Source organism: Neodiprion virginianus, chromosome 5 (assembly GCF_021901495.1).
Source record: "Neodiprion virginianus isolate iyNeoVirg1 chromosome 5, iyNeoVirg1.1, whole genome shotgun sequence".
Lineage (NCBI taxonomy): Eukaryota > Metazoa > Arthropoda > Insecta > Hymenoptera > Diprionidae > Neodiprion > Neodiprion virginianus.
This window is the reverse complement of record NC_060881.1, coordinates 4,827,413-4,852,360: the sequence shown is the minus strand read 5'-3', so window position 1 is coordinate 4,852,360 and position 24,948 is coordinate 4,827,413. Positions and strand designations below refer to the sequence as shown.

The window sequence follows — 24,948 nt, the reverse complement described above, 5'->3', positions numbered from 1 at the left end:
ACCACGTTTCCCTTGCCCTTTCACGCCTGCAACAAGTTACGTGAGAGGCATACTCAACGAGTTACTCTTGGCACGTCGTCAAACGAGATGAATATTAAAGCGCAGGTTGGAACTTGGCACCGTGGCGTCCGTTACCCGTTATGTAATTTCATTAACGAATTAACTAGCCTTTTTTTCATCACACCCTCATTTAAATACAACCCCCTTGATGTCGCACGCTTTTAAATTACTTGACGAATGTATGGGTGATCATAAGAATGGTGGAAGAATCCACCAACGCCGAAAGCACGTTCCAGGGACACTTAATCCGCTTAAACTAATCGAAGAACCACATTGTACACGGAGATGCAGAGTCCTTTAATGGAATCTGTCCCCCAAGGCGTGTACAGAAGCTTGGGTTATACCCGGTCAAAGTTGAAGCAGTTTTCATCCTTTACTTATAGTCCTTCTCCCATCTCAGCAGGCTAAGAAAATAGTGTAATTAACGTAGAAAAGGCTCCAAAGGAACATTACATCCTCTGGATGTGAAACGAATTAAGAAGTGGAATTCAACGTGAACGGAAACTGTATGTCATTTTCACTGGAAAATAAGCCAGACTCTGTGTTCTTGCGTATCCAAGATAGTCGAGTATCTGAAATAGCCGGGAGGCCACTGGGGAGGAATCTGATCATCGGGACAAAATGCCGTGTAAATCTTTGTCGCATTGTCTGCAGGGTGCATTTGCATCAATTCCCTGATAATCCTCCGAAGAAAATGTATCCCGATGCACTACAGATTAGCTTAAAACTCGTTCAATTCGATTCTTATGCATGCCTGGATAATCAAGATGCAAAAATGGAGTGCACTTGATCAAAAGTATTCACGATACCTGAAGACGCCAGCTCTCTATATCACCGAATGGAAATTATTCTCCGCTTCTCGATAACTCCAGATTTTCTTTTTCCACAATTTCAGAAAGCCGGCGTGTAATACTTGAGAGATTATTTGCGCGAAGGTTGAAGGAGTCCGGGTTCCGAGTTGTGATCAATCCTAGTTTGCATTATGAATGGGAGAATAAGTCCACGCTCACCTCTTGGGCCAAGCTTCGGATTACGACAATGAAGAAAAGCACTCGGGAGAAAATCTGCGTCAGAAAGTAAAATGTGTTTATCTTCAAACGTTACTTCAAGGCTCTTGTGATTCAGCCCTGAAGTTGGCATCAATTATGCCCGCTGAACTCGTTGCCGTGGAGAACCGTTTGACCGAAGTTGTCTTTGTCGCGAGTTCTGCAAAGATCCCCAAATCACAAAGCGAACTGGAACGGAAGAGGATAGCCTAGAGTTAAAAGTATCCACCGACCCACTCTTGAGTAACATCGTACCGAAAGAAGTTCTTAAACTCGCGCGAGTCCATTTCAGAAAATGGATTGTATGACAGGCCAATAAAGACAAACATCTTCAAGTTTGATAGTACGTGTAAAGATCTTTCTGAAAGTATTTTAATCGCATGGAAACTCACCCAATAACCATCCGAGTCACGGATGTTCCTGTAATACTTGATTGAAAGACTCGTCAATTGTGGTTGTACCGTATAACTTTCTGAAACAGCGTATAATAACGGCACTAATGAACCCGGTGAAAATACGTTTTGAACAGATTTATCTCGTTCCAAAATCTAACGACCCTTGGTCTGATTCGCGGCTGCTACTACCAAGAATAAGTCACGCTCTTGCCTCGACGCGACCCCATTACACGGTCCTTAGTTCGTTTGGTTCCTGCTGGCCAAAAGTTGGTACATCAACCGAGATCTATTAAATTCGCATTAGCCAAAACTTCTATCCTCATGATTTACCCATTCGCTACAGAGTTCGCTGATTGTGGATTCCCGTTTTCTTCCATCCCCTTTAGGGGAGTTCCGGCTCTTTTTCCGCCCGAATCGCCGCGAGCCATCCGAGCTTCGGGTACCTTGAGGAAGTATTAAAAACGGCGTATCAGAGAGCAGTGAACGACGAAAAACTTGCCTAATTTCGCATTCATTTTAGTCACAGTAACAGAGCTGGTCCGTACTGGAATTCATTTGCTTTACGATTTACAGTTATAAATTATTCATCCAAAGCGCGATCGCATTTTTACCACCTTAAAAACCCTCGCTAAACTCAACGATGGACAAGACTGGCCATTCTCGATTGAGTTTTTGAACAAAACTCTGGGCTTCGCAGACCCGTCAAAGTCGGCAAAGCATCTGAACACCACCAAGGGACACCTAACGTTGACCTCTCGAGGATGACCACCCACACCCCATTCTCGGGAATCCTAGTGGTCCCCGGTCGGCTGTATAAGTTCCTCTTGAAGTTTCCCCTGACAAAGATCAACCAAACTAGAAGATAATGTTTCAAAGAGGGAAAACTCCAGAGATTGTATTTCAAAATGCGCCAACTTGGCCTATCCCGGATGGGTCTAATGATTCACTAAAAATTGCTTAAACTCTTAAAAGCAGATTTGCACGGTTTTCACCATTCATTCTACAAGGGGTTACGAATTCTACGCGCGGTCGATATAAATCAAAAGTGGTTCTGCCTTAGTTGCTTATTACGTGCAACTCAAAAAATTCACGAACTTCAGAATCATTTACCGACTTATTTGAACTTAAAGAACAGTATGCGATCAAGCTCTCTTTAGACAACTCAGTACATCCGAAATTTCCGTTTATATCCGTCAAGTTTGACTTGTCTCCTCCACCACGTATCGTGGAAATCGGAAATCCATGGAGCGTTTCTTTCAACGTACCCGTGAAAATCTCTGAAGTGAGTATTTGTATCAATAGCCTTGCACCTTGGCCATGAACACATCTTGGCGAGAGGAATACCGTAATGTGAAGTGGTCGCCATGGCGACGGGCTCATCAAGACCTCCCCCGGTGTCACATTGTCAAAGCGTATCCATCCATCCCCCCCTCCCTGGTTTTGCTCCACAGTGAGCACTTCTACCTCCAACGTTACCTTCACCCTCTTACAGCATGTTATCCTTTCGAGACTGTAATATTCCCACTGGCGCGTCTCGTGGAGGAAGGTAAGAAAAAAAGGAAGGTAAGGGTCTAGTCGAGCCACCGTCTCGTCGCTACCAGCCATCAGTCATCCTTCCTACGACTAATTTTAAGGATGGCCATGCTCCCGGAGGCCATGAACCGCGGCAGAGTTTGAAACCACTGAAATTTTCTATTCACATCGTTTCTGATTTACGTTGATTCAGAACTTACGCACACCACATTTTCCCATCCGGAACACTTAGAAAAACCCACTTTCATGCAACTTGTAGTCGTAACTGTACAATTTCATCGATTTCGATGAGCGATCGGCAAATTTGAAAAGGGTTCGAGGTTTTCTATTCAGCGTGTATAATTGTATATGTGGTACACGAAGGCGAGTACAACCGTTGACGTACTATATATGTGTATACTTGCTCCTTAAAGTCAATGTTCAGTAATTCAAGGGAAACTCCCCCCGGTTGAACTGACTCCACAGTAAATTGGCTCCAAGCTGATGGATTCACTCAACGAAATTTCTTGGCTCGTCAAATATTCATGTGAACTAATTATCCGCCCAATGTTTGTGCCTTAGTAATCAAACACCTTTGATACGAACCTACGAACGAACAGTGAAGCTTGAAAATTACACCCGCATTCGCACCCCTATCTTTTACACCACTATGCTCTTCCGCAAGTTGCAATTGCAGGAAACCGCTCGTTCACCTGCACGAGAAGCGACTTAATTATTTTCTCGGACGTGCGTAAAGACTCGTTTGATAAATTGACCCGGTTAAGAGCCGTTCTTCGCCGTAATAAAGTCACGTCGGCAAGAGTCAGTCGTAAAATTGGTGCGTCGAACTCCCGGTGGAATTGACGTGCCCTTTGACGTTGGAATTACTGCTGGACTGAAACAACAAACGTCTGGCAAGATCGATTTTGCCTAGTTGCAATTAAAAATTGTTCCGTTTTTCAGCAGGATACTATTTCGCGTTCATTCGTAATTGCTTTCCAATACATTCAAATAGAAGCCATTGCCTATTTTCTACAAAAATTCGTATACAATGAATTCGGGAAAAATTCTTTACCAACAGAAATTACAGAAAATAAAAAATAAATTTTGGTCCGAGTGGCACCTTCTATGAGGCGTACTTGCAAACTGATGAAATGCACCTGTCAATTTCACCGTCAGAAGCTTACAGAATCACTACTCATCACGCAAAGGTACAGCATCGACTTTTACTGTCTGCTGTTAAGACAGAGAACGACGTATCCGCGGTGAAAGCGTTGTTAACCGACAGCGGAATTTTTAAAGAATTATTGCGCATCTCGGTTATAAGACTACGTTGCCAATTTGGACTGCAATTATTTTTTTAATACTAGAGATCATTGACCCTCGGGTATGTAAATATAAGTAAAAATTTTGAGTATTGCTCTTTAATGTCTATAAAATATAGTGATCAGATATACAACAATAAATTACGGATGTATTTCTTCTTTTTTTTTAAACTAACTAATACGTACATATAAACTGTACACTGAAGTCTACATAAATTTTCTGTATATCGTTTTGAATTACGATCTGTAAAACACGTCAACACAAACGAACACGAGTCGAGCTGTACGTTAAATATGAAATCGCCTTCAATTCAGCGACATTGTATACAGATATGGTACATCCTATTGAGCATTTGGCGGAATCGAAACTTCCTAGTCTTTTATTGATGGCAGTTAGACGATAAAATGTTAGGAAAAAAAAAGACACAGGATATGATTGAAAAAACCTTTCTGAAATTGAAGGTTCGCGTAATAGATTTCTGTTACAAAAATTGAACACTTAATCGATTATTCGTGTACGTAAAAAGCCTTCTCGTGTTCAAATTACGCGACGCATTGAGTCTTATTTCTAAGTTCTATAGGAACCCATCAGATCTTAATTCTGACATTAAAGTGTAGATATTGTATAGGTATTCGTACAATTTTGATCAGAAGCCACGCGGCTCATGTTGAAGAAAGATTGGGGAAAAAAAATAGTGTAAACGAACAAAAAATCTTTGGTGTCGTAAAAAAATGCACGCTCGATTGTATCAATAACATGTAGATAAAAGATTATGTACAGATATTACATTATATTCATGAGAACAAAATCCCTCCACAGTCTGGTTCCAAAATCAAACGAATCTGGCCGTTTAACTGTCGTTCAAATCTTCGATAATCTACTTCCAGCACTTAAAATATCACTCACCACAACGCTAATAAAAATATCACCGCACAGCGGTTTGGAAAAGTTATTGATATATATCTTTTCTTCTTAATTTATCATGGCTACACGTATAATTGCCTTAAATGAATAGCGTTTGATTCGTTGAATTATATAGCCGGACTATGTTTTAATTCCTAAAACGTAAGGTATGTTTGTACAAGCAACGATAACTATAAACGCTGAATCCGTCCTACAATTAAGCTTTTCTAATCGCAAGAACCACGCTTTTCGTTTATTCCTTTTTGCGGATCCGATAAAACTAAATGATCGTCAATGTCTAGTTCGCGACTCTAGACTATTTTACACATTACTTTCCATCATAACGATAATAATAAAAATAATATAATAATAATAACAATACTAATAATAACGTCAACAATTTTATAGTCTCACAAATTGTATAGCGGTAACTACCGCATGTTTTTTTTTTCGCGCAACAAATATATTCGTACCTTGCTCTGCATTTCGTCGCTCCTTTCTCGTCAGAATAGGTATACCAGCATTAACGAACCCACAGCGTTTGATTGACTTACTTGTCTCCTCGATGTCGTGTTCGACGTTTTCGAATTTTCTAAAAAAATTCGAAAGGTCGTGTAATGCTACGTTATGTATCACTGCGTTGCGCCTGTACACACAAGACGGAATCCCCACGAAGTATTTATATGAATATACGCATATACATGCGTGTGCAGATCCAGGCACACGTATAAACACATAAACCCCCATCACACTTCGGTATATCCTGTCAAACGCCCTGCGGGCTCGTTCGGGTATCGTTACTGACTGAGAAAGCTGTTGTTTTTTGAAATCAGGCCGGCGCTACTCTCGGACATGGGAATGATCGCAGATTTTTCACCCTTCGGTAGTTTAGCTCTGGATTTTATGTTCGGCTTCAATCCCTTCAGGATATTCTGAAAAGAAATTTTTGTCAATCCGGGGTTATACGTCAATTTTATTTCCAAAGCAACGAAACTCACCTCCATGAACGATCCTGGCGATGCAATGACGTAGTACACGGCGTAGGCCGGTATCCAAATCATAGACGAGAAACTAAGAATGAATCCAACCACCTCAGCCCACAATGGGTATTCGTAAGTACTGCCGTACTTCAACGGCTTGTATTGGACGCATTGAAATACGAATATAAACTGAAATCGTATGGTATGAATTAATACTATGTGAGTAGAACGGGTCGAGAACGATTTTCAACGAATTTTTATAAGAGGGTAAGTCTCTATAACTCACCGCCATAACAACAGGGGCAAAAACCAGCCAGCATATGTACCAGAATCTATTGGGACGAATACCCATCATCTGATGAACACAGTCACAAAACTTCCGAGTACCGAATATCCACGATATCGCTATTGTCTGAAAGAAGCAAACCCAGAGGATCGACATTCCGCTCGCCGAGTAGAAGTCCATCAACTGAAAGATATAGACTCCGCCCTGAAACAGATGTGAAAAACAAAACAGTATACACCACCTCATTCTTCCTAATTTTTATTGCAGTGCCATCATCGGACTGTACTACTGTACTAACGTGCGTGACCATGGGAACCCCCATGCAGAACATCAGCAAGCATATGGCGACCGTAAACTTGTTACGATGAGGGCGAAGGGTGTCGGGCCAATTGTCAACGACACCGGTGATGAACGATTCCACGATACAGAACTCGCTGTCTATGCCAAGAATCTGTTCGAGAAGAGACGCGAAAATGATCAGTGACCGAAAGAGCCTCTTGACGAGTTCGAAACACCTATAGTATCGAATTTTCTCTTACTATAAGCATGACGAAGAATATTATCGCCCAAATTGGTGCTCCAGGCAGCTTGAGCACAACTTCGGGGTAGGTCAGGAAAACGAGGCCAGGTCCGCTCTTGACGACTTCGGATACCTCGGTGTTCTGTTCCATGGCAATGTGGCCGAGGATGGAGAAGGTGACGCAACCGGCCAGCAGACAGGTCAGAGTGTTGACGACGCAGGTGATCAGAGCGTCCCTTGAAACCGAGACCAACGAATGAACGAATCGCCGTACAACCGGAAGCACAGCCCAATTTCCAACAGATATTTCCTTACTTGTAACAGTTGTGATGGAACTTGTTGTACGATCCGAGAGCCGGAAGAGCCCCAGTCCCGATGCTGTAAGCGAAGAATATCTGCGTCGCACCGTCGATCCAGGGTCCAGGAGTCAGTAGCTCTTCCCATCGCGGTGTTACGTAGTAAAGAAGCCCATCCGCAGCACCGTCCAAGGTCACGGCACGACCGAGAAGAATGAACAGTACTACGTACGGAAAGAGGGCCGAAAACCAGATGATCTTGCCGCTCTGATGAAGCCCGCGTCGTATTATCGCGTATACTAGTAGCCAGCCTAAAACTAGACACCCCAGGAGTTCCCACTGCATTCCACCGATTTCCTCGATGCCTCCAGTTATTCCAAGAACGCGTCGACTGGAATCGGTAGTAACGAATCAAGCCTCGCTTTGCGCTTACCGCGAATTGATTGGGGCGGGGTCGCTAGCATGAGGGGATGGGCAGTCACGCGATTGATTGAAATCAAAAGTTCCCCGTTGACTTTACTACCTCGGATCTGATCCTCTGCGTTCTTAATATTCATGACGCACCATTGACCGGGATAGTGAATGATCCCTGTCATACCATCGATGTTAATTTACTGTCTACGCCTGCACGCATACTTACTCCCAATACTCCTCGACTGGCGTTGTATGGTGCACGGTCTGATTGCTCGACGTCGACGTTGTCGCGTTCGCGTGTTTCTCGAGATCCTGAATAGCCTCCTCGGCGCTGAAGCAGCTTTCCGTGTTCCACCAGTTACCTGATCATAATAGAGAAAAAATTTCACACTCAGCAGTTTTGCGAGGAAGCGAAGCCGTCGGACTATACTCACCACAACCGCTCCAAGGCAGTCCGGGAAGATTGGCGAAGGTTGCGATCAAGTAGAACAAGGTCCAGGCGATGATGATGCAGTAGTAAACGTCCAGGAAGAAGACGATCGTCATGGTCGCGTAGCCGACCCCTGAAAATAACAAATCGGTCATCGATTGGACTGGAAACCAAGAACTGTATCGATCAGGGAACTTATAGCGGACCTTGGAGCAAAGGGCACAGCTGACCGACGAGGGTCATTCCACCGGCGCCGAGGTACTGACCGATCGCAACCTCCTGGAAGAATATCGGAATTCCGCAAAAGATCATCGCGATTCCATAAGTGACGAGGAAAGCACCTGCATGGCAAACAAGAACAAACAGCCCGTTAGTGACGATTAACCGCAGAAGATCTGTACTACCAATGAAAATCTTGCGGCAGCTCGTGCTGACTTACCTCCTCCGTTCTTGTAGCAGAGGTAAGGAAACCTCCAGACGTTTCCGAGGCCCACCGAGACGCTGATGCACGAGAACAGGAAGTCCAGCTTGTTGTCCCAGCCACCGCGTTCCGCGTCCTCACCCCGATTACCAGCGCCCGTTATCTCCCCTTGCGGCGGCGACACCACCATCTTCGGGATTGCCCGTGACGACTCTCCTGCTGACGAGGGTTTCGCCTTGAACTCGATAAAGGTCTGCTCCGAGTCCGCCGCCTCCCGTTCCTCTCCCCAATAGTACATTTTTTCTGACATGCCGCTGGAACGAGTTCAACACCTCAAGTTCGAATGGTTGGATGTGGGAATTTCATCAGGAGTCAAAGTTACTGCGAGAATTCGAAGAGCAGTGGTAAGTCGCATCTGGATCCTCAAGCTGGCCATGACAATCAGTTCATTTTACGGTAAAATTTTAATGCTTGAGAAAGGTGAAAGCACATCTGATCTGTTGATCTTCACGGTATGATTATACCCATGTAAACAACTGGCAAAAGATGTCGATTTATTCCGTAGGATATATTGTCTTTTGTATACTCTTACATTTATCGATCAATCAGAACCACTTTGAAACGAATTATATTCTACACTCGCCGACACGGTTTCGACGATATGAACAGTCAAGTTTTGTACACCGCCAAGTACCAGGTATTTAAATTAGGAAAATCGAAAAAAAGATGTGCCGATGATTTGACTACGTTGTGCTCATTAGCGCCATTTACTTATGGAGCACAAGTTACATTCTAATAGGTGAAGAGAGTTTGCCTGGAGCCATATTCCGTACGAGGGTATGTACTCAACGTACCAGCTGTATACGCATCAGAGAAATTCCCGACAATGAGTCTTGGCATGATTGACGTACTTGAATGGAACCTCTTTTACAGCGAGTTGAGAAAAGGCGTTACACAGCATGATTTGAAGGTACCTCAAAACCGGTTCTCAAATCCTTTCTTATTCAAAGACATTGCCTGAAATCGGTGCCGGTAACAAGTTTCTCTTACCATGGTTTGTAAATACGTGTATCGCCGAATTTCTTTACTTAATATATGTGACACGTGCCGTTATAGCAGCATTTTCGGCTCCCCGCTGACAGACTTTCAAGGTGCTCAACAAAAAAACACTCCCAGATCTTAATTGCAATCACGTAACAACATTCGGTACTGATCGAGCCTTAACGCCTATCGAATTCTAGGGTGGACCACTTTATGGATAAGGTAGATGACCTGACCAGCATAAAAATCGGGTTGTCATTAATTGAACGCACTTTTACCCGAGTGTATGCAGCATTAGGGTGAGCAGCTGCGGCTACGTGCATCTACCTGTACCGCGTCTCGTTGAAAACATACGAAGAAGATTCTAGGGTGTTATTGCGTCTGAGGGATGCTGAGCGTCGCAAAATCAATAGATACGCACGGACCCATGCTGAATTTCCACATGGAATGGAGTTCGTATGAGCAAGCGAAATAAAGCCTCCAGCTTAACACTCGGCGGTTGTGTTAGTTCGCGCATTCGTTCTTCCCGCTAGTTTTCACTGTACACCAACACACCCCATTCGGGTATAAGAGTGGGGCAAGATAAACGGTGGCGTTGCAATTTTCACCTGATTCGAGAGACCCGAGTCTGCGCGTTGCCGCTCGACTACCCGCGACAGACACATTAAATCATGATGGGGTGAGGGGGATCATTCAGGGTTAAACAACACTGATCGGCGTGAAGAACCGGGATATCTTCTCGAAGCAGGGGTGAAGGTGGAGAGATTTTTCGAGCCAACCGCGTCACCAGCCTTCACGGACAGGAATGAAAGTGGTGAAAAGGACGAGTTAAATTCGCGATCAAGGAACTTCGCAGGAGGAAAACAACCGTGTTATCACAACAGAGAATGAAAAATCCATCGAACACAACACACCTTTGTCATGCGACAATTTCACGATGCACTCCGTTACGTCCGCCGTGGTAGTGTGACGTTTGACGCGGCTTTGGTATTTCCAGTTACACTCCAGACACGTTGAAATTCTGAGGCCTGACTTGAACCCGTTGTGATATCCGGATTTAACGAAGGGGTTGCGAGCCTTGAGCGACCTACCTCACAAGGACCGCCGTTGTAGAGTAAAGCGAACGGCGCAACGCTGCGGGGGTATTTCATCCCCACGACGCATGCGCCCTTGATACAAAACCCTCATCCTCCAACACCCCGTGCCAGCATTCCTCCATGTCACCCTTCAAGGTGACACAGTTTCTTCAAGATTTCAAACGCGGGGAACGTGCCGAAAATTTAAGAGTTAGCCCGGGTTGAAGGGCAAAAGGTTGAGGGTGAACGAGGATGTCTAAGAACCGGGATACAACCGTTATTATTTCTTCCCACCAGGTTGTCCTGCGCAGTCCTTGAACTACCGTTGAAAAATTTCACGGTTGTTTGTCAATAAAACCACCAACTCGCGATGAGTCACGTGCGACGTCACGAATCTATTAATTTCTAAATCTGTTTTGATCTTTCTTCATCTAGCTACGTCGCCGACGGCTAGCAGTTTCTAAACCAAGTCCCGTTTTGTTTAATCGAAGACCACATAGTTCCCACTTCGTATTTTTAACCATTGGAACACTCGTATTGATCATCTTACTTTACATAATGAGCACGCTTTTGTTTTCTCTTCTCTCGGGACTGTGATCCGACCATTTTTGTCATATCATTTCATTTCATTAATTTTTTTTTAATAATCGCGTTGTACTTTCACACAATTGGGCACGTGCAATTCGTTGATGACTAGCAAGTTTTACGTAACATGATTTTACTCGTGCGGGGAATGATGTTTGCAGTGTTCTCTTTGCAAAGTTACTGTCACTGACTCGATGTCTGTTTGCTCGACGATTTCACTCGACGACTAATGCAAACCCAAATTGTACACTTAGGTGCCATGTAATCGATGCAAGGATCTTAGCAACCGTTGCATAAAAGTTGACGTGCTTTCGCGGAATCGACAGGATCCCGTAGGTACGCGATCACCGGAGAAAGCCGAAGCATCTCGTACTTCGTTGCGTCGAAAGAAAGATGAAACGGTCCATCGGATGACCTCCGCGACAAGTGACGAATTACGAGAAAGGTAGAAGTGGGCCATCAGGTCCGCAGTATAATTCCAAAATAAATTATATGTACAAAATAGTCACATACACCAAGTCGCGTCGTACCAAGGCGAAATTTCAGTCTGTCTAAATTTCCATCTTCGTGGAATGACGTTGCTACGCGATAATACCAAAGCACAAAGTTCCCTTCAGCACCCGCTTGACTTGTCGCTGGAATTGCTCGGAACTACTGTGTGACAGCCTCGTCGATGCCGCAGTTGTCTCGGCGACAATTTCTCGTCATCGTGACGGATCGTACCACCGGCAACCGTTACTGCAGATGTGCGGATTGTCTTCTCTTGGTACTTTCGCTGCGACTCTTTGTGCCCGGAATACGTGGGTCTGGGAGTCCAGTTGGTTCCATAAGAAACGGGACGAACATCACGGCGACTCGAAGCCCCCCGAGTAACGTCGGCCGACAAATCCGATCGACAATCGTCGCAGACAGAGCTGATTTCACTGTCCTCAACGGCGGTCCCTCTGTCGCATGACATCGCCTCTCTAACCCTGAAACATGGCAAGGTTTCAGTGTCGATCAGCGAGAATATATCGCAAACTCCTAGTTACCTGTTCGTTGACCAGGTGAAACCGTGTCTAACGATGAACGGCAGGTCACGAGCCGCGAGAAGCAGCTCTGAAAAAATATTCTGCATCGTCTGAGGAGACGTGACAAATCCAAGCACACCGATGGCCGCAATCATCGAGAGTATCCAGCTGATGAATCCGGCGGAAAATACCGGTGGTTGATGGGGTGGTGGATAGTACGAGGACCAAACGCGCTGCCACCAAGGAACCAGGGTGGCCTGATACTCGGAGTCCTGTTTCGGAAGCATGGGGAGGATTGATGAAAGGCGGTGCCGTCTTATAGGTTTTGAGGTTTGGACGGGACGAGGTACTAACGTAACTCCAGTAGGACCATACGAAGCAGTATAAAATCCTTTGGAAGATGAGCCAGAGCCATAGAACGCCGTTGACCAGGGCCCAGCTGGTGAGTACCTTGAGGAGACCATGAAAACGGAGCATCGTTCATGACTTAGGCTTTCGCGCGATCCGATATTTATGGTCGTCTAGCGTACCTGAAGCGCTCGGAAGACAGTCGCCCTGCTTACAACTACGGAAACGCATTGAATCTTCGGCGGGCTTCTCCAAAGCACGATTATCATCGCGGATAGGACGATGAAGGAGGGCAGAGTGTGTATGAAGTCTGGACCGACGGCAATTTTAACGTACTCCTTGAATACCTTGTGCCGGAACAGAAGGATCTCGTGCGGCACTGAGAGTAGAGTCACAAGCTGCGAGTGCAAGGCGCTTATACAGGACATTCCTGGCTATCGTTTCACATCAGCTGATTCACCGAACTCTGCGACAGCGGTTGTTGGTCGACTCGTTACACGGTAAAAGCCCCGTATTTTCTCCCTGTAAACTCATCAGGCGTACGAGAAACGGTGTCATGAAAACTCTCTTCGATTACATCGACGAGCAGTGAACAGAAGAAGCTCGCATCGGGATCCAAGCTTCTTGTGTTTCCAGGGCAAGCTCGATGATCGTTGTCAACAGCAGCTTCGTTATAGTTTTTATTTGGTTTAGAAAACACATAACGTATGTCTATCTAACAATCTAACATGACGTGATAGTACCAAGTACAAAACCATGAGTCAATAAAGTAGGCAAAACGTAAAAAATTTAAAAAATTACACACATTTTACAGTTACCGCTTACACTATTTACATCTATTTACATCAGTCGTGGTTTTTGCATACGCGCTAATCGTAGATCAGACCTAAATGAGAAAATAATCGGGTCCTACGAAAGAGCCACACTTTGGAAAGTCCTCTGGCGCTTGTATCATCCCGTCCGGTTCCCCGACCTGCAGGACGACGTCGAGTCCCCTGGTCCACTGGGACGCGTGCTCATCCCGCAGCATCCAGTAACCTGAGGGTAAAAAATTACCATCGGTAAAACTGACGCTATTTCCCCGATCGCGGTTCCAAGGTTGACCTCATTTCTCACCGCGATTATCAGCCTTGAAACGGAGCGCCACGAGGCCATACTTCGGCACCACAACAGTGTCCTTCAACGGCGGGTGGTTCAGGTTTCGAACCATCAGCATCCCTCGGTTGTCCATCTCCTTCACCTCCTCAACGGACACGCTTCGCCCGAAATGCTTTGCCCCCACGACGTAGAAGCTGGACCCATGGAGATGGTATACCAGGTCATCCAAACCACCTGTGCGGAAATCGATAAAAATTATCAAAGAACAAATGTCAGTCGGACGGCTCTGCTGACAGTTTGAAGACTCGAGATCAGTGATGGAAACACAATTGCGATTTGTCGATTACAAGTTACAAATACAATTTTAAATTGATATGATAATAATTAATACAAAATAAATGCAGGTATATGAAATACGAACTAGATTTGTATTTTATTTGCGCGTAATTATAAAATATAAATATAATTCATTCCAAATTGCAATTGGACGGTGCTTTTGGAGATTTAAGAAATTGCAATGATTCATCGGTCTGCAAAATCTTGATCCCACTTTCGGATATGTACACATAGAAATCATTTCACACGATTCTCGTCAGATGTTCACCGACTTTCTTTGTCTTTGAAAATAAATTTTATTTACAAACAAACGCATACCGTTGTTACTTAAATATACGTAGTCGAAATTCCCCATCGCCGTAAGTAGTTTATTTGAAACAACGAAGGGCACTTTCTCATTCGATATTTGCACAATTTATATAGCTTGGTGAGCTGCCGGGTACACCTGGCTGGCTTGCTTCGGTAAACACACCGGAGTGCAAGTTGAGAGATTTTTTTCGCTGTAAATATCGTTAGTGATACTATGGCAAAAGCGTCACGTACTTTGATTAAAAATATCTCTTTGCCTTCCGATTTTAACGAGTGCCTCAAACGAACCAGTCAGAAATCTTATTGAGCTCGTTACGTAATCAAATTTCCGATCAACGAAAGGGAAAGTGCTTTTCACGAGGTTGAAGAATAGAATTGCGCAATGATAATTGAAAGTGGTTATAAACGACGTATTATTCAACTGTTATTCATATCATCTAATTGTTTTCATCAACATTGTCCGCAATCAAACTATGGAATGTGATTTTGATTCTGACCGATACAATAAACCTTCTTTCGGTATTTTTTTTTTGTCCTTTACCAAAAACGACACAACAGTAAATAAGAAATGAAAGCTTTCCATGTTTGTAATCGCATCGAATATATTTCATAAAGTAAAAATTTGAGTAGCCGATCCCTTGAGCTTCGGACGCTCATTAATGGGCAGTAATTAAACCCTTGGATGGTCCAATTGGTTGTGTTGCATCGTATTATTTACGAGAGGCGAGAGGTTCGGAGAGAAGTTAGCAGGGAGTCAACTTCCCCTTCTATTATCCCCGCAAAATTATACTCAGGACGTGAAACGGGATCAATACAGACTGTTTTTACAGCCTCCACGTGGCAGCGATGTAGCTCAAGGTCTCTGAGCCAAGGCTAACGGACATTCGATGGATCCTGCGAGTCCTTTCAAGCCCTTAGAAACACTACGCCCTCCGCGATACATAATATACATCTCGTATTACGTTACATGTATACGCAGAAGGGTTCTAAACAGCTTGAAACAAGCTCATCCGACGAGATGACGCGACAAAATAACTTGTCGCATCTTTTATGTATAAATGTCTGTACACGTCTAAGACGATGGTGCACAAATAATAGTTATTATTATTACCGAAGGATTATACAACCAGAGCACTAATTTAGTATAAGGCAATGCCGTCTGAGACAGAGACGCAGTTTCTCGGTCGTCAATTGGCTTTCAAAGTATAATTACACTCGGTTCAATATCACTGGTCTATTCATAGTTGAAGGTATCGCTGCCAAACCTGAATCTGACATCGATATCGAAATCAATTGAAATCGACAGAAAGGGGATGAAATTCTACGAGAATAGTCCCAAACTTAGGTAACCATTCGTTGTATGCTTCTGATGTCGGCAAATTTTGTTAAACTGAAAAAAGGATAAACATTTTTGACTCTCACCCTGATCGATGAGGATGATTTCGACGGTTGCTCCAGCGGGAATGCGTCTGACGTGAACACACTCGCAGACCTGACCCTCGGATATGTCATCGCGACGACATCGGGTCGTAACCTGTAATCCATCGCCAGCGTTGCCGGAGCAAATAATTTCCTGGGGAACATCTTGACCCTGAGTAAGTAGCGGCGAAGAAGGAAAAGTAAACGTCACATTGCTGACGTGAAGTACTCGCGTCCGGATCTCGCCGCCGTCTGCGCGCAAAAACATAACGAAAAATGGAGAAGAAAAAAGACAAGAAACAGGGTGAAAATCAATCCTGAAAAACATCAGATTCGGAGAAGTGCGGGAATTTTTTCACCTGCAAAATCGCTAGTTTCGATGCTGTAGTTGATCGGTAAATGCATCGTGACGTCGGGCGTTCCTTCGAGGACCTTGGGCAGCTTTCGTTTGCTCTGAATTTCCGTCAGGCATATTTTATCCCGGTCGTTACAGCCCTCGAACGGATTTGATGTCAGAGAAACGTCGACCTTGGTGTCCCGCTGATCACCTTCAGGAGACCCGGTGCTCCCAAGGTTTGGGATCATCGACGGTTCTTCGTCGGTAAAGCCTTTGTACCGCAAAATTGCACCTCCGACTACCGCAGGTGACAAGCAACCTTCCATCGTCCGGACCGTCAAACCGTAAGACCTGATGCTTCCGCTGGCGTTCAGGACGAAGTCAAGACGTTCTCCTGCGGAGTGATTATCATCGTCGAGTCAAAGTAGAAAGATCTGATAGCCAGAAGAGCGGATGGATAAAATTGAGTTCGTTTCTTTACGTCCATAACTCCTCGAAGTCCGTGTGATCGAATTCCAGACAAAGATGTTAATTTGTTTAAGAATTGGTCTCAGGATCAACCAATTTGCGTGTATCATAATGTAGCAAACACAAATTAAAAAAAAGCGTTGTGAGAAGTTAGGGATTGAACGATAATTTTTACCACAACTTTTCGACTTCTGCCGAATCACCTCCAGACTTTGCCCGGTTCTCCACGGGTTGATCTTGAACCCTGACTCGAAAGTAAAACTAAAATCGAACCTGACGAACGACGATCGTACCTTTGACCAGAGTGACCGATTTCACCTTCAAAGGGCTGACGGGGTGTCCGTCAAGGGCAATTACGAGTATGGAGTGTCCTTCTAAGGCAAGATTTACGGGGCAGGATCCCGCGCCACCTGCGTGAGCGACCCTAAACCTGTGTCGTCGACCGGGGATGAGAGTGAAGGTGGAAAGGGGAACCCTGGGACCAGTGGATTGGCGGCCCCTTCCGTTGACGAGAAGAGCGGCGGTCTTGGATCGGAGTGGATTGGAGGTTGCGTCGGTCGAGAAGAAGTGCTTCCACTCGCTGATGAGGATCACGTGCTTCGGATCGTCGACGTCGTAGAGGGTGCGATGAGGCTCGCGGACGTCGGCCTGCCGCACGATCAGAGAACCGGACAATCCGTCGGCAACGTCACCACCTGCCAATAATGATACAAAAAATTCACTTTCCAATCCTCGGCGCATCGTCGCCGTTCCTCCCTCTCAAGATGTTTCGAGAATCCAGGTGTCACATGACCTATCCGATAGTATGATATTTACAATAAACGATATAGCTTTTTAGCGACTTTTCCGATAAACTAGAAATTTCTTGCAAAATGATCCTGCTATTGTCAAAAAGCTCGATCTGGTCAGTTCGGGCTGAATAAATATTGCACCGACATTTCATCTATTCATTTCGACGCGAGACGAGCTTTGAGGTTATATTTTACGGGTTATACCATTATCGATGCACACCATAATTCATCGGTCCCAACGGATCGGAACGCACTTCCAAACCTCGGAACTATCGCATCAAAAATGGAATCGATTCTCGTAAACACCCTTATATCATCGGTGACATGACTCCAAGCTCGAAACACTTCGTTTAACCCCCCCTGCTTATCAGGATGTATTTGACTCGCCTGCGTGCGCGTGCCAGAGGTGAGTTCCAGCCGCCGCTGCCCGGAACTTGTACTGGAACACGGTGTAGCTTGGTATCGGACACTGGGTTACCAATGGGGCACCATCCATGCACGGTGTCTCGATCTGGGACTGACCTCGCCAATGAACCGCGACTGCTCGACCAGGCAAACGGTTCACCACGTCGACGACGAGGATGTCATTTTCGCATACCTGCAGTTATATTTACCTTCTGATCACCCCGCATGGGAAAAGTGGAGACGTTGAGGATAGTCGTTGTACTCATATTACACCTCGTGAAAGTACGTAGTTAAACCAAAGAACAAAAAATTTATTGAATATGGTCACAGAAATATTGTTTTCCATAAAATTAGTCGTGGTTTCACTTGTGATGAGGCAATTTATTATTTATTCATTTTTTTCAATCGCAGATATTCGGTTGAAGCTATAAAATTTAAATATTTCTCTGAAACAAAGAAAGGAGAAAACGTTTCTTTCACCATAATTGGTAAATTCAATGAATCCTCTGCTTTCTGTACGTGTACAATTAAATTATTATGTACGGGATACATAATCGCTGAATATTTTTCGACTGTAGGTTACAATTTTTTTTTTTGTTTTATATTGTTCAGTTTAAGGAAAATAAGTAAAAACGCGATTTCTCTCTTCACCACGCATTCCTTAACATCGTTGATTGATAAAAGTTTTTCTCTGTAAATATTTATAGACGGGAAATGCCGCGAGTTTCTAAACTTCTTATAAATCTAATAAGGTGTATAATCTTCGTTACACTCTACGCTTTATAAAATTCCAATTATTTGCGACAATGACCTACTAGTTAATTGTTTTCTCGGTAGAAAGAAAAGGGAGTATTTATCAGAGTTGAAATACCGTTGAACTGAAATTTGAAACGTGTAAAAAATCAGTGACCTCCGTGCATTATAATCTGGTCACACGTAAATTTGAATCTAAATTTTGAACATTCTTTAAAAGAACAAGACATTCGTTCAAGTACATGATTCATAAAAATTTTAAATAATTCTGAGAAGATGAGAAAGATATTTAAACTACGTTGGTTGAAATTGACTTCTTAGAAATCTGAAAAGATACGCAAAAAAGAAAAAATAAAAAAAAAAACAGAGAGAGAATCAAAGGACGCATACGACGCTTTGGTGAATTATTTCCGCAACAGAAGAGAGAATCCATCATTAAATATCTGCATCTTCTGCCGCAAATACAGCGAGTCATCGTCATAAGCGCACTTTCTCCTTCCGGACACAGCGTGAGACGCGGAATATATTCAGAAGGTTTTAAGACTTGGTGACGTAATGGCGGGAATTCAAAAACCGCCTAGGTGACAATAAAATTACCTGTATGCTGGGACCCGGCATCTGGCGATTGGCGACCAGCACACCCCTCCTCTGACCGTCGACGGATACGCAATGCTTTCCAAGACAGGCGGTTTCATTGGCCGGACAATTACCGCAGGACCTAGGTCAGAGAAAAACAGTCAAAGTCCGAGAGTCGCGAATTACCCCCACTAAGTCTGACTTTTCGTGGTTTTTGCGTTCCCTTTTCTCATCGCGAGTCTTCCGCGTTGCTCTTTCGTTGCGTAACGGCCGGCGTCTTATTGCCGCAACAACCGCCATGAAAGTCCGATTGCGCGATTGACGTAACAATGCGTTATCCTTGCGACGCGGTGCGGTAATACCGTGTATGAGAAAGGTCGATACTAATGACAGGAACGGTTTCAAGTCTGGCGTATGAAAGTTGCCGGCTCGAAACACCGACTGTCAGTGACCGACTATGTACGAGTTACCAGATCTGTCCGAAAGTTTCTCGTTTATGGCTTATCTTGCACAATCGTACACGTATATGTATGTAAACTGATGCAGATGTATTACGAAAAATAAAAATCTTGGATGAGATAACCATTTATAATTAAACCAAAGCACCGAAACCCGGAATTATATCGCTAGGCGTGAAAATCCAATGAAAATATTTCGTCGAACTATTATACCTAGGTATTTTTTACTCGAGTTTAACAAATTACTAATTCAAAGAACCGGATTCGCGTTACGTCGATGGCGCAATGAATCCAAAACCTGCTGCCCGATCGAGGTAATAACGTAACAGGACCGCGATCATTTCATTTAGAAGTTAAAACAGTCTCGAGGTGGGAAAAAACCTTCTGATTTTTGTCAGAATTGATAAATCCCATTTTGCATGAGTTTTCTGTGACATTGAAGCTCAGTCGACACGCAGTTCATTAATTCAATGTTTCGTCGAATGTTGATCGATGATCTATTGCTTGTACTCACTTGCTAAGGGATTGATAAACCTCGAGGGTTAGCTTCACCCGACAAATCATCGGCCAGTCCAGATGATGACAAGGTCGGTCGCATGATAAGAACGTCTGTTCTGTAGAAGAGAAATTAATTACAATTATTGAGTGTGATTATAACACATCGATTATCGGTTATAGTCGAACGCAAAATATCATTGCTTCAGTTTTCAATCGAGAGAACAGCGATTGACTATCGTTAGTTAATGCGCGTATGGTTTTCGATGACACGAGGCTTATAATTTACCATGAGTCACACATTAAATAGCTTATATAAATTCTTCATTTAAATAATTCGCGTCTAACTGCTCAATGTTTGATCGATGTAAGTGAATATATCTTTGAACAACATAATCGTTTCTAAGCCGTACGTTACCGCATCGTTCTAATCTTAGCTCGTGTCTCTCAGCTTGATACGAATCGATTTTAACCTAAAACCCTTCCCTTGCGGTTTTCTACGTACAAGTGCTATAATTTACGCTATTAGTGACAGATTTCTATGAATAAAAATTTGCCGCACGTGCGTGTTCAATTACCACCCAAAATTAACGACTGTGAAGAAAATTTTCCGATGACAGCAAAATGAAATTTTAGTCACTGTTACGATGGGATAAAAAATATTCATACCTTACTTTCGTTTCGTCTCTTAGAAATTTTATTTTATCGCTTAAGATGAATGCATATTATACGTCACTTATGTATAAATTATTATTCTAAACGTAATTAGCGCTCGAGTGAATAGTTTCAGTTTCGAGAAATAAAAATGGATCAAATATTTTCTGTCCTCTTTCTCAATTTGAATCATGTGTATCTTGTGATATTTCCTAACCCAGACTCTACAAATCATATCTAAGATGTGAGTTTTGCTTCTGTTTTAATAACATTTCAACCTTGAATACGAGCTTTTCCTTCAAACTAGTACACAGGTATATTTCTTCGAGATAAAAAACGGTACAGAGATTTAAGATTCCTCGTTATGGAATAATTGTGAACTCGGTTGAATGGTATACGTAATTATTGGAATAAATTTTATTCAACGCTGTTCAAACAAAATGTATAATTATAATTCGAGAAAATCCCGATGCTTTTCTACGCGCAAATATTAAATTCTCTTCTGTTTACAATCGAAAATTGATAACATGAAACGGAGGGGAGAAAATGGGGTTTGTTAAAATTTTAATCACGACTCACGGTCTGTCCTCGAAGGATTGATCAAACCGTCCGTTACGTCAGTGGTTAAATATGAAGCATAGCAAAACCGATAATAGAAAAATGGTGTAAAGTACGATACGTGCGGGTTGAACGATCATATTCTGCAGTAGAACGTATATTCACGGTGATAATTCATCTTGCGTTTTTTTTTTAAGTCTTGGCAAGCCTGGCTTCATATAATACGGTGTATGCACAGTGAAAGTCTTTGTCTTATTACACCTCGCTAGGCCAGTCTTCGTGTTATTTCTCATCAGGTCTATATTCAGCGTATTTTAATTTTTGAAATTTGTACAAAACAACACTTACTCGGATTGTAGTGACTCAAGTGCAATATCGCAGCTACCGCGGCAATCATCGTCAGTACGATTGTGCAGCGAAGCGCATAGACGGAGGGTGAAAAATGCCTCGAACCGGGCGTACGTTTATTGGAGAAATCCATGATCTACCTGCGTCGTTATCTTCTACGATAACGGGCAAGAGCACTTTTGTTATTATCCGAAAGTTGATACCGATCGAGTGATTTCTAATTCCCTTAGAATTCCTAGAACATACGGACAGGGAGAAAGACAAATTATTTATCTCCCGAGGACTAATTAGAGTCGGCGCTTTCGCGTTGACGCGATGACGGCGACCAACAAACAGGAAAACAACTTCGCCGGAGTGACAGTGACGATCCCGGTACGCAGCTGACTTGACGGACAAAAAATCCACGGTCACCGGGAAACAATTACCGAACAATTTAACGTGCTTGGAAAATTACGAGAGTAAAATATATATGAGGTAAATTACCAGAAAAACTGCAGGAATGAAACCGCGGATTAGCGAGGGAAAATACAAACGATAAATTTTTTCATCTTGACGGTGATTTTATTTTTAAAACAATGAAGAAATTCTAGTTTAAAAAAGATGGATCTTTACAAAGTGTCCGATAATAAGAAATTCCATCTATTTCTCAAGACCAAATCAATACGCCGCGGTCGGACAGAGTACGGGATTATAAATCACGCGGTCAACAATTCGAGCCGCGGGCGTTTCGAATAAAAACCGGCGCTTCGTAATGACTGCATTGGGATGTCAGGATTGCGTGAGCGAGGGCACGTCGAAGTAATATTCCTGCCGTAACATATCGTCTACTGTCTATCTTTCAAATACGGAGTGTATTCTTGCGGACAATTAACGTATCAATTTATTGCAGGAGTATAAATCGCCCGATGGATCGATCGTCGATTGCGTTTATCTTGGTCTCCCTTCCCCAAATAAAAAAGAAAATAAACGAACGCGGAAAAGTGGATAAATTGCAAATAGAAATTGGCTTTGAACCGGATCGTAAGAGGCCTCGGGAGCACTATCGGCACGCCATGGTCACTCGGAATCGGCCGAACCGAACTGCGCCCCAATCCGTCTTCAGTAACGTTCGACTCGCGAATGATGATTACACGGCCAAGAGTTGCAATAAACGAGTCGATTTCGGTCCAATCGGTGGTCGGGACTCTCGTTAGACGAGGTTGAGAACCGATGTCGTCCCGGGACGGCTGGAGGTGGTCGGTTGTCGGGGCCCGACGCCGGGGCCCGCTTGGAATATATGGGTCAGTCTTGCACGGTCGAGCAGTGAAAGTTGGCCGTAGGCACGAGCGCAGCGCCGGTACTGCAGACATCCCCTACCTGCCTTCCCTTGAAACTGGCAACTTGAACACTTTTATACTTTTATTGGCTTATCCTATCGTTTGACTTTTTAACCGCATCCAGTATTCTCTCACTTTCCCTTTACTCAGAGCCGATGCTCGCACACTTCTTCGATCACCGACCGACTGGCTTGGTTGGGCCTACACCAACTCGGCCTGCGGCATTAGGCCCTAGCGAAAGCAAGTCCCGTTTCATCGTTCGATACCAAACGTGTGCGCTCGGCTCGTTCAACTTACCGTCTATGATATTTTTAAAAACCCATTGTATACCGGGCGAATCACTTGCGTTCAAACAACTTTCTCTCATAAAAACGGATACTCGGATATTTATCTTTACAATTGTTTTCCTTTTTCGCAATGTTGCTTCTTTCAATGTTTATGGCTAACTTTTTACCGTACATTTTGATCTTTCTTTTTCTCTTTTACATTGCAGATAAAGTACTATACGTGACGGTCAGTTTTCATCCTGTTATGTAGGTACATCTTGCTATATGTTATTCGATTCTCGGTTGACAAAAAAAAAGCAACTTTTTTCAGTCGCTTCGTGTCGAGATAAACATCACTTTTACATATATTATGATTATAAATTCGTAGCGAGAAATATATGGATAATTATTGAGAACGGTAAAACGCGAGGTGAATGTCCCATATGCATTTGCACGGCTCTGCAAGTACTTGGATTGCAGAACTTCTACAACACTCTGCAGTTATCGTGCAGAAAAATGTCTGCGGCTGCGCCGAGAGAGCGGAATTAACTTCTTCTGCGGATCATTATCGAATTTCTATTGCGATATTTACATTGTTTACTAACACGCAATGATCGTATATCTTTACATTACCATGCAGAACGAACAGGACGATATATCCAGTATCCGTCAACAATTCAACAATCAAAAATATCAAGATGTCGCAATCGTAAGATTAGTTATTTTGAACGTATCGGTATGTATTTTATTCTTCTACATTTTATTGCTCTATGCAATCTTTAAAAAAAAAAATTGCTTATGATACTTTCAATTTTCATACACGTATCTTATCCGCTTTCTTTTCGTTCGTACATGTGCACTGTGTATCATGCGGAGTGCGGCAAATTTAATTCCATATTGAAAAGAAACAGCGAAGGAAATGCAACCGTTTTGAGTATCAAACATCTCACTGTAATTCGCAAGAGAAAAAAAAAAAAAAACGTAAAAGTAAAAACGTCAGCCTTCCTCTTTACCTGGGACCGGAGTAAGGTATATGATGGTTGCGACGACAGATCCCAAGCCGACGAATATTGCGGCTCGAAACAGAGTGTCGATCGAATGCATAATGTATTCGCGTCGACTGGCCGACACTGCGATCGTTATCAATTTTCGCGAGTTATACACGAGTTTATACCGAGAGAGTGAAGGAGCGACGGGAACAACCGCCTTCGATAAAAGCCGCGATCGCACTAGCCTCGCAACGTCAAGTTCAATGTTAAAGAGAGAGTTTACTCCCAGCCGTACTGCTAAACGGGCCTGCTGGATCAGGGGCCCAGCATCCGTGGAATAAACTGGTCGCCCTCACTTCAGCAAAGCGATTAAATCGACGAGTATAAATTGCGAAGTTATCAACCGCAAAACAGGTTTCGCTATCGGCATACAGTATAATAGTTGAACCGGATTAATTTTCACCCTGTAAAACGACGCTTGTAAATTTTTCATTAAATCAATAGTCGTTACTATCATTTTTCTTGGAATAACTTGCTTGACTGCTATTGAATACCGGTATTTTTATAATTCATCGATTTTAAAACTAGCACCATTCTCTCTTTATATATTATCATGCTACTTTACGGAACAGAAACGAAAATTGATAAAATTATGAAAATAAGTAATGTAGTACCGGGCGTTCAGACAATTTCGTCGACTCTAACCCACCGATTGGCAAAACC

The 24,948-nt window shown here is 43.4% G+C and overlaps 3 protein-coding genes across 7 annotated transcripts; all 3 read right to left on the bottom strand.

Annotated features, from left to right (window-relative positions):
• Positions 1–3,660: 3,660 nt before the first annotated feature.
• Positions 3,661–24,463, bottom strand: LOC124306444 (laccase-2-like). 3 transcript variants are annotated; one of them, XM_046767177.1, is made up of 10 exons: positions 22,669–22,873; positions 21,655–21,889; positions 20,114–20,213; positions 19,163–19,283; positions 17,795–18,005; positions 16,910–17,311; positions 16,171–16,542; positions 15,815–16,063; positions 13,766–13,981; positions 13,274–13,687 (listed from the first exon to the last, which is right to left on the bottom strand). In XM_046767177.1, exons 2-10 carry the CDS (start codon positions 21,785–21,787, stop codon positions 13,536–13,538), a joined length of 1,956 nt encoding a protein of 651 aa, XP_046623133.1. In that variant the 5' UTR covers positions 21,788–21,889; positions 22,669–22,873; the 3' UTR covers positions 13,274–13,535. The 3 variants fall into 3 exon arrangements, with proteins under 3 accessions (XP_046623135.1, XP_046623133.1, XP_046623134.1); XM_046767179.1 differs by lacking the exon at positions 13,274–13,687 and adding an exon at positions 3,661–3,694 and having other exon boundaries at positions 13,879–13,981; positions 21,655–22,997; XM_046767178.1 differs by lacking the exons at positions 21,655–21,889; positions 22,669–22,873 and adding an exon at positions 24,250–24,463.
• On the bottom strand, positions 4,427–10,753 carry LOC124306445 (sodium- and chloride-dependent GABA transporter 1-like). Of its 2 annotated transcripts, none has more exons than XM_046767181.1 (11): positions 10,545–10,753; positions 8,608–8,970; positions 8,375–8,509; positions 8,173–8,301; positions 7,965–8,100; positions 7,344–7,715; positions 7,048–7,264; positions 6,807–6,959; positions 6,509–6,712; positions 6,241–6,411; positions 4,427–6,174 (listed from the first exon to the last, which is right to left on the bottom strand). In XM_046767181.1, exons 2-11 carry the CDS (start codon positions 8,897–8,899, stop codon positions 6,040–6,042), a joined length of 1,944 nt encoding a protein of 647 aa, XP_046623137.1. In that variant the 5' UTR covers positions 8,900–8,970; positions 10,545–10,753; the 3' UTR covers positions 4,427–6,039. The 2 variants fall into 2 exon arrangements, with proteins under 2 accessions (XP_046623137.1, XP_046623138.1); XM_046767182.1 differs by having other exon boundaries at positions 8,608–8,903; positions 10,545–10,752.
• Positions 11,542–13,056, bottom strand: LOC124306447 (uncharacterized). Of its 2 annotated transcripts, XM_046767185.1 has the most exons (3): positions 12,832–13,056; positions 12,323–12,751; positions 11,542–12,262 (listed from the first exon to the last, which is right to left on the bottom strand). In XM_046767185.1, the coding sequence occupies exons 2-3, from the start codon at positions 12,586–12,588 to the stop codon at positions 11,905–11,907; spliced, it is 624 nt and encodes a 207-aa protein (XP_046623141.1). In that variant the 5' UTR covers positions 12,589–12,751; positions 12,832–13,056; the 3' UTR covers positions 11,542–11,904. The 2 variants fall into 2 exon arrangements, with proteins under 2 accessions (XP_046623141.1, XP_046623140.1); XM_046767184.1 differs by lacking the exon at positions 12,832–13,056 and having other exon boundaries at positions 12,323–12,793.
• Positions 24,464–24,948: the final 485 nt, after the last annotated feature.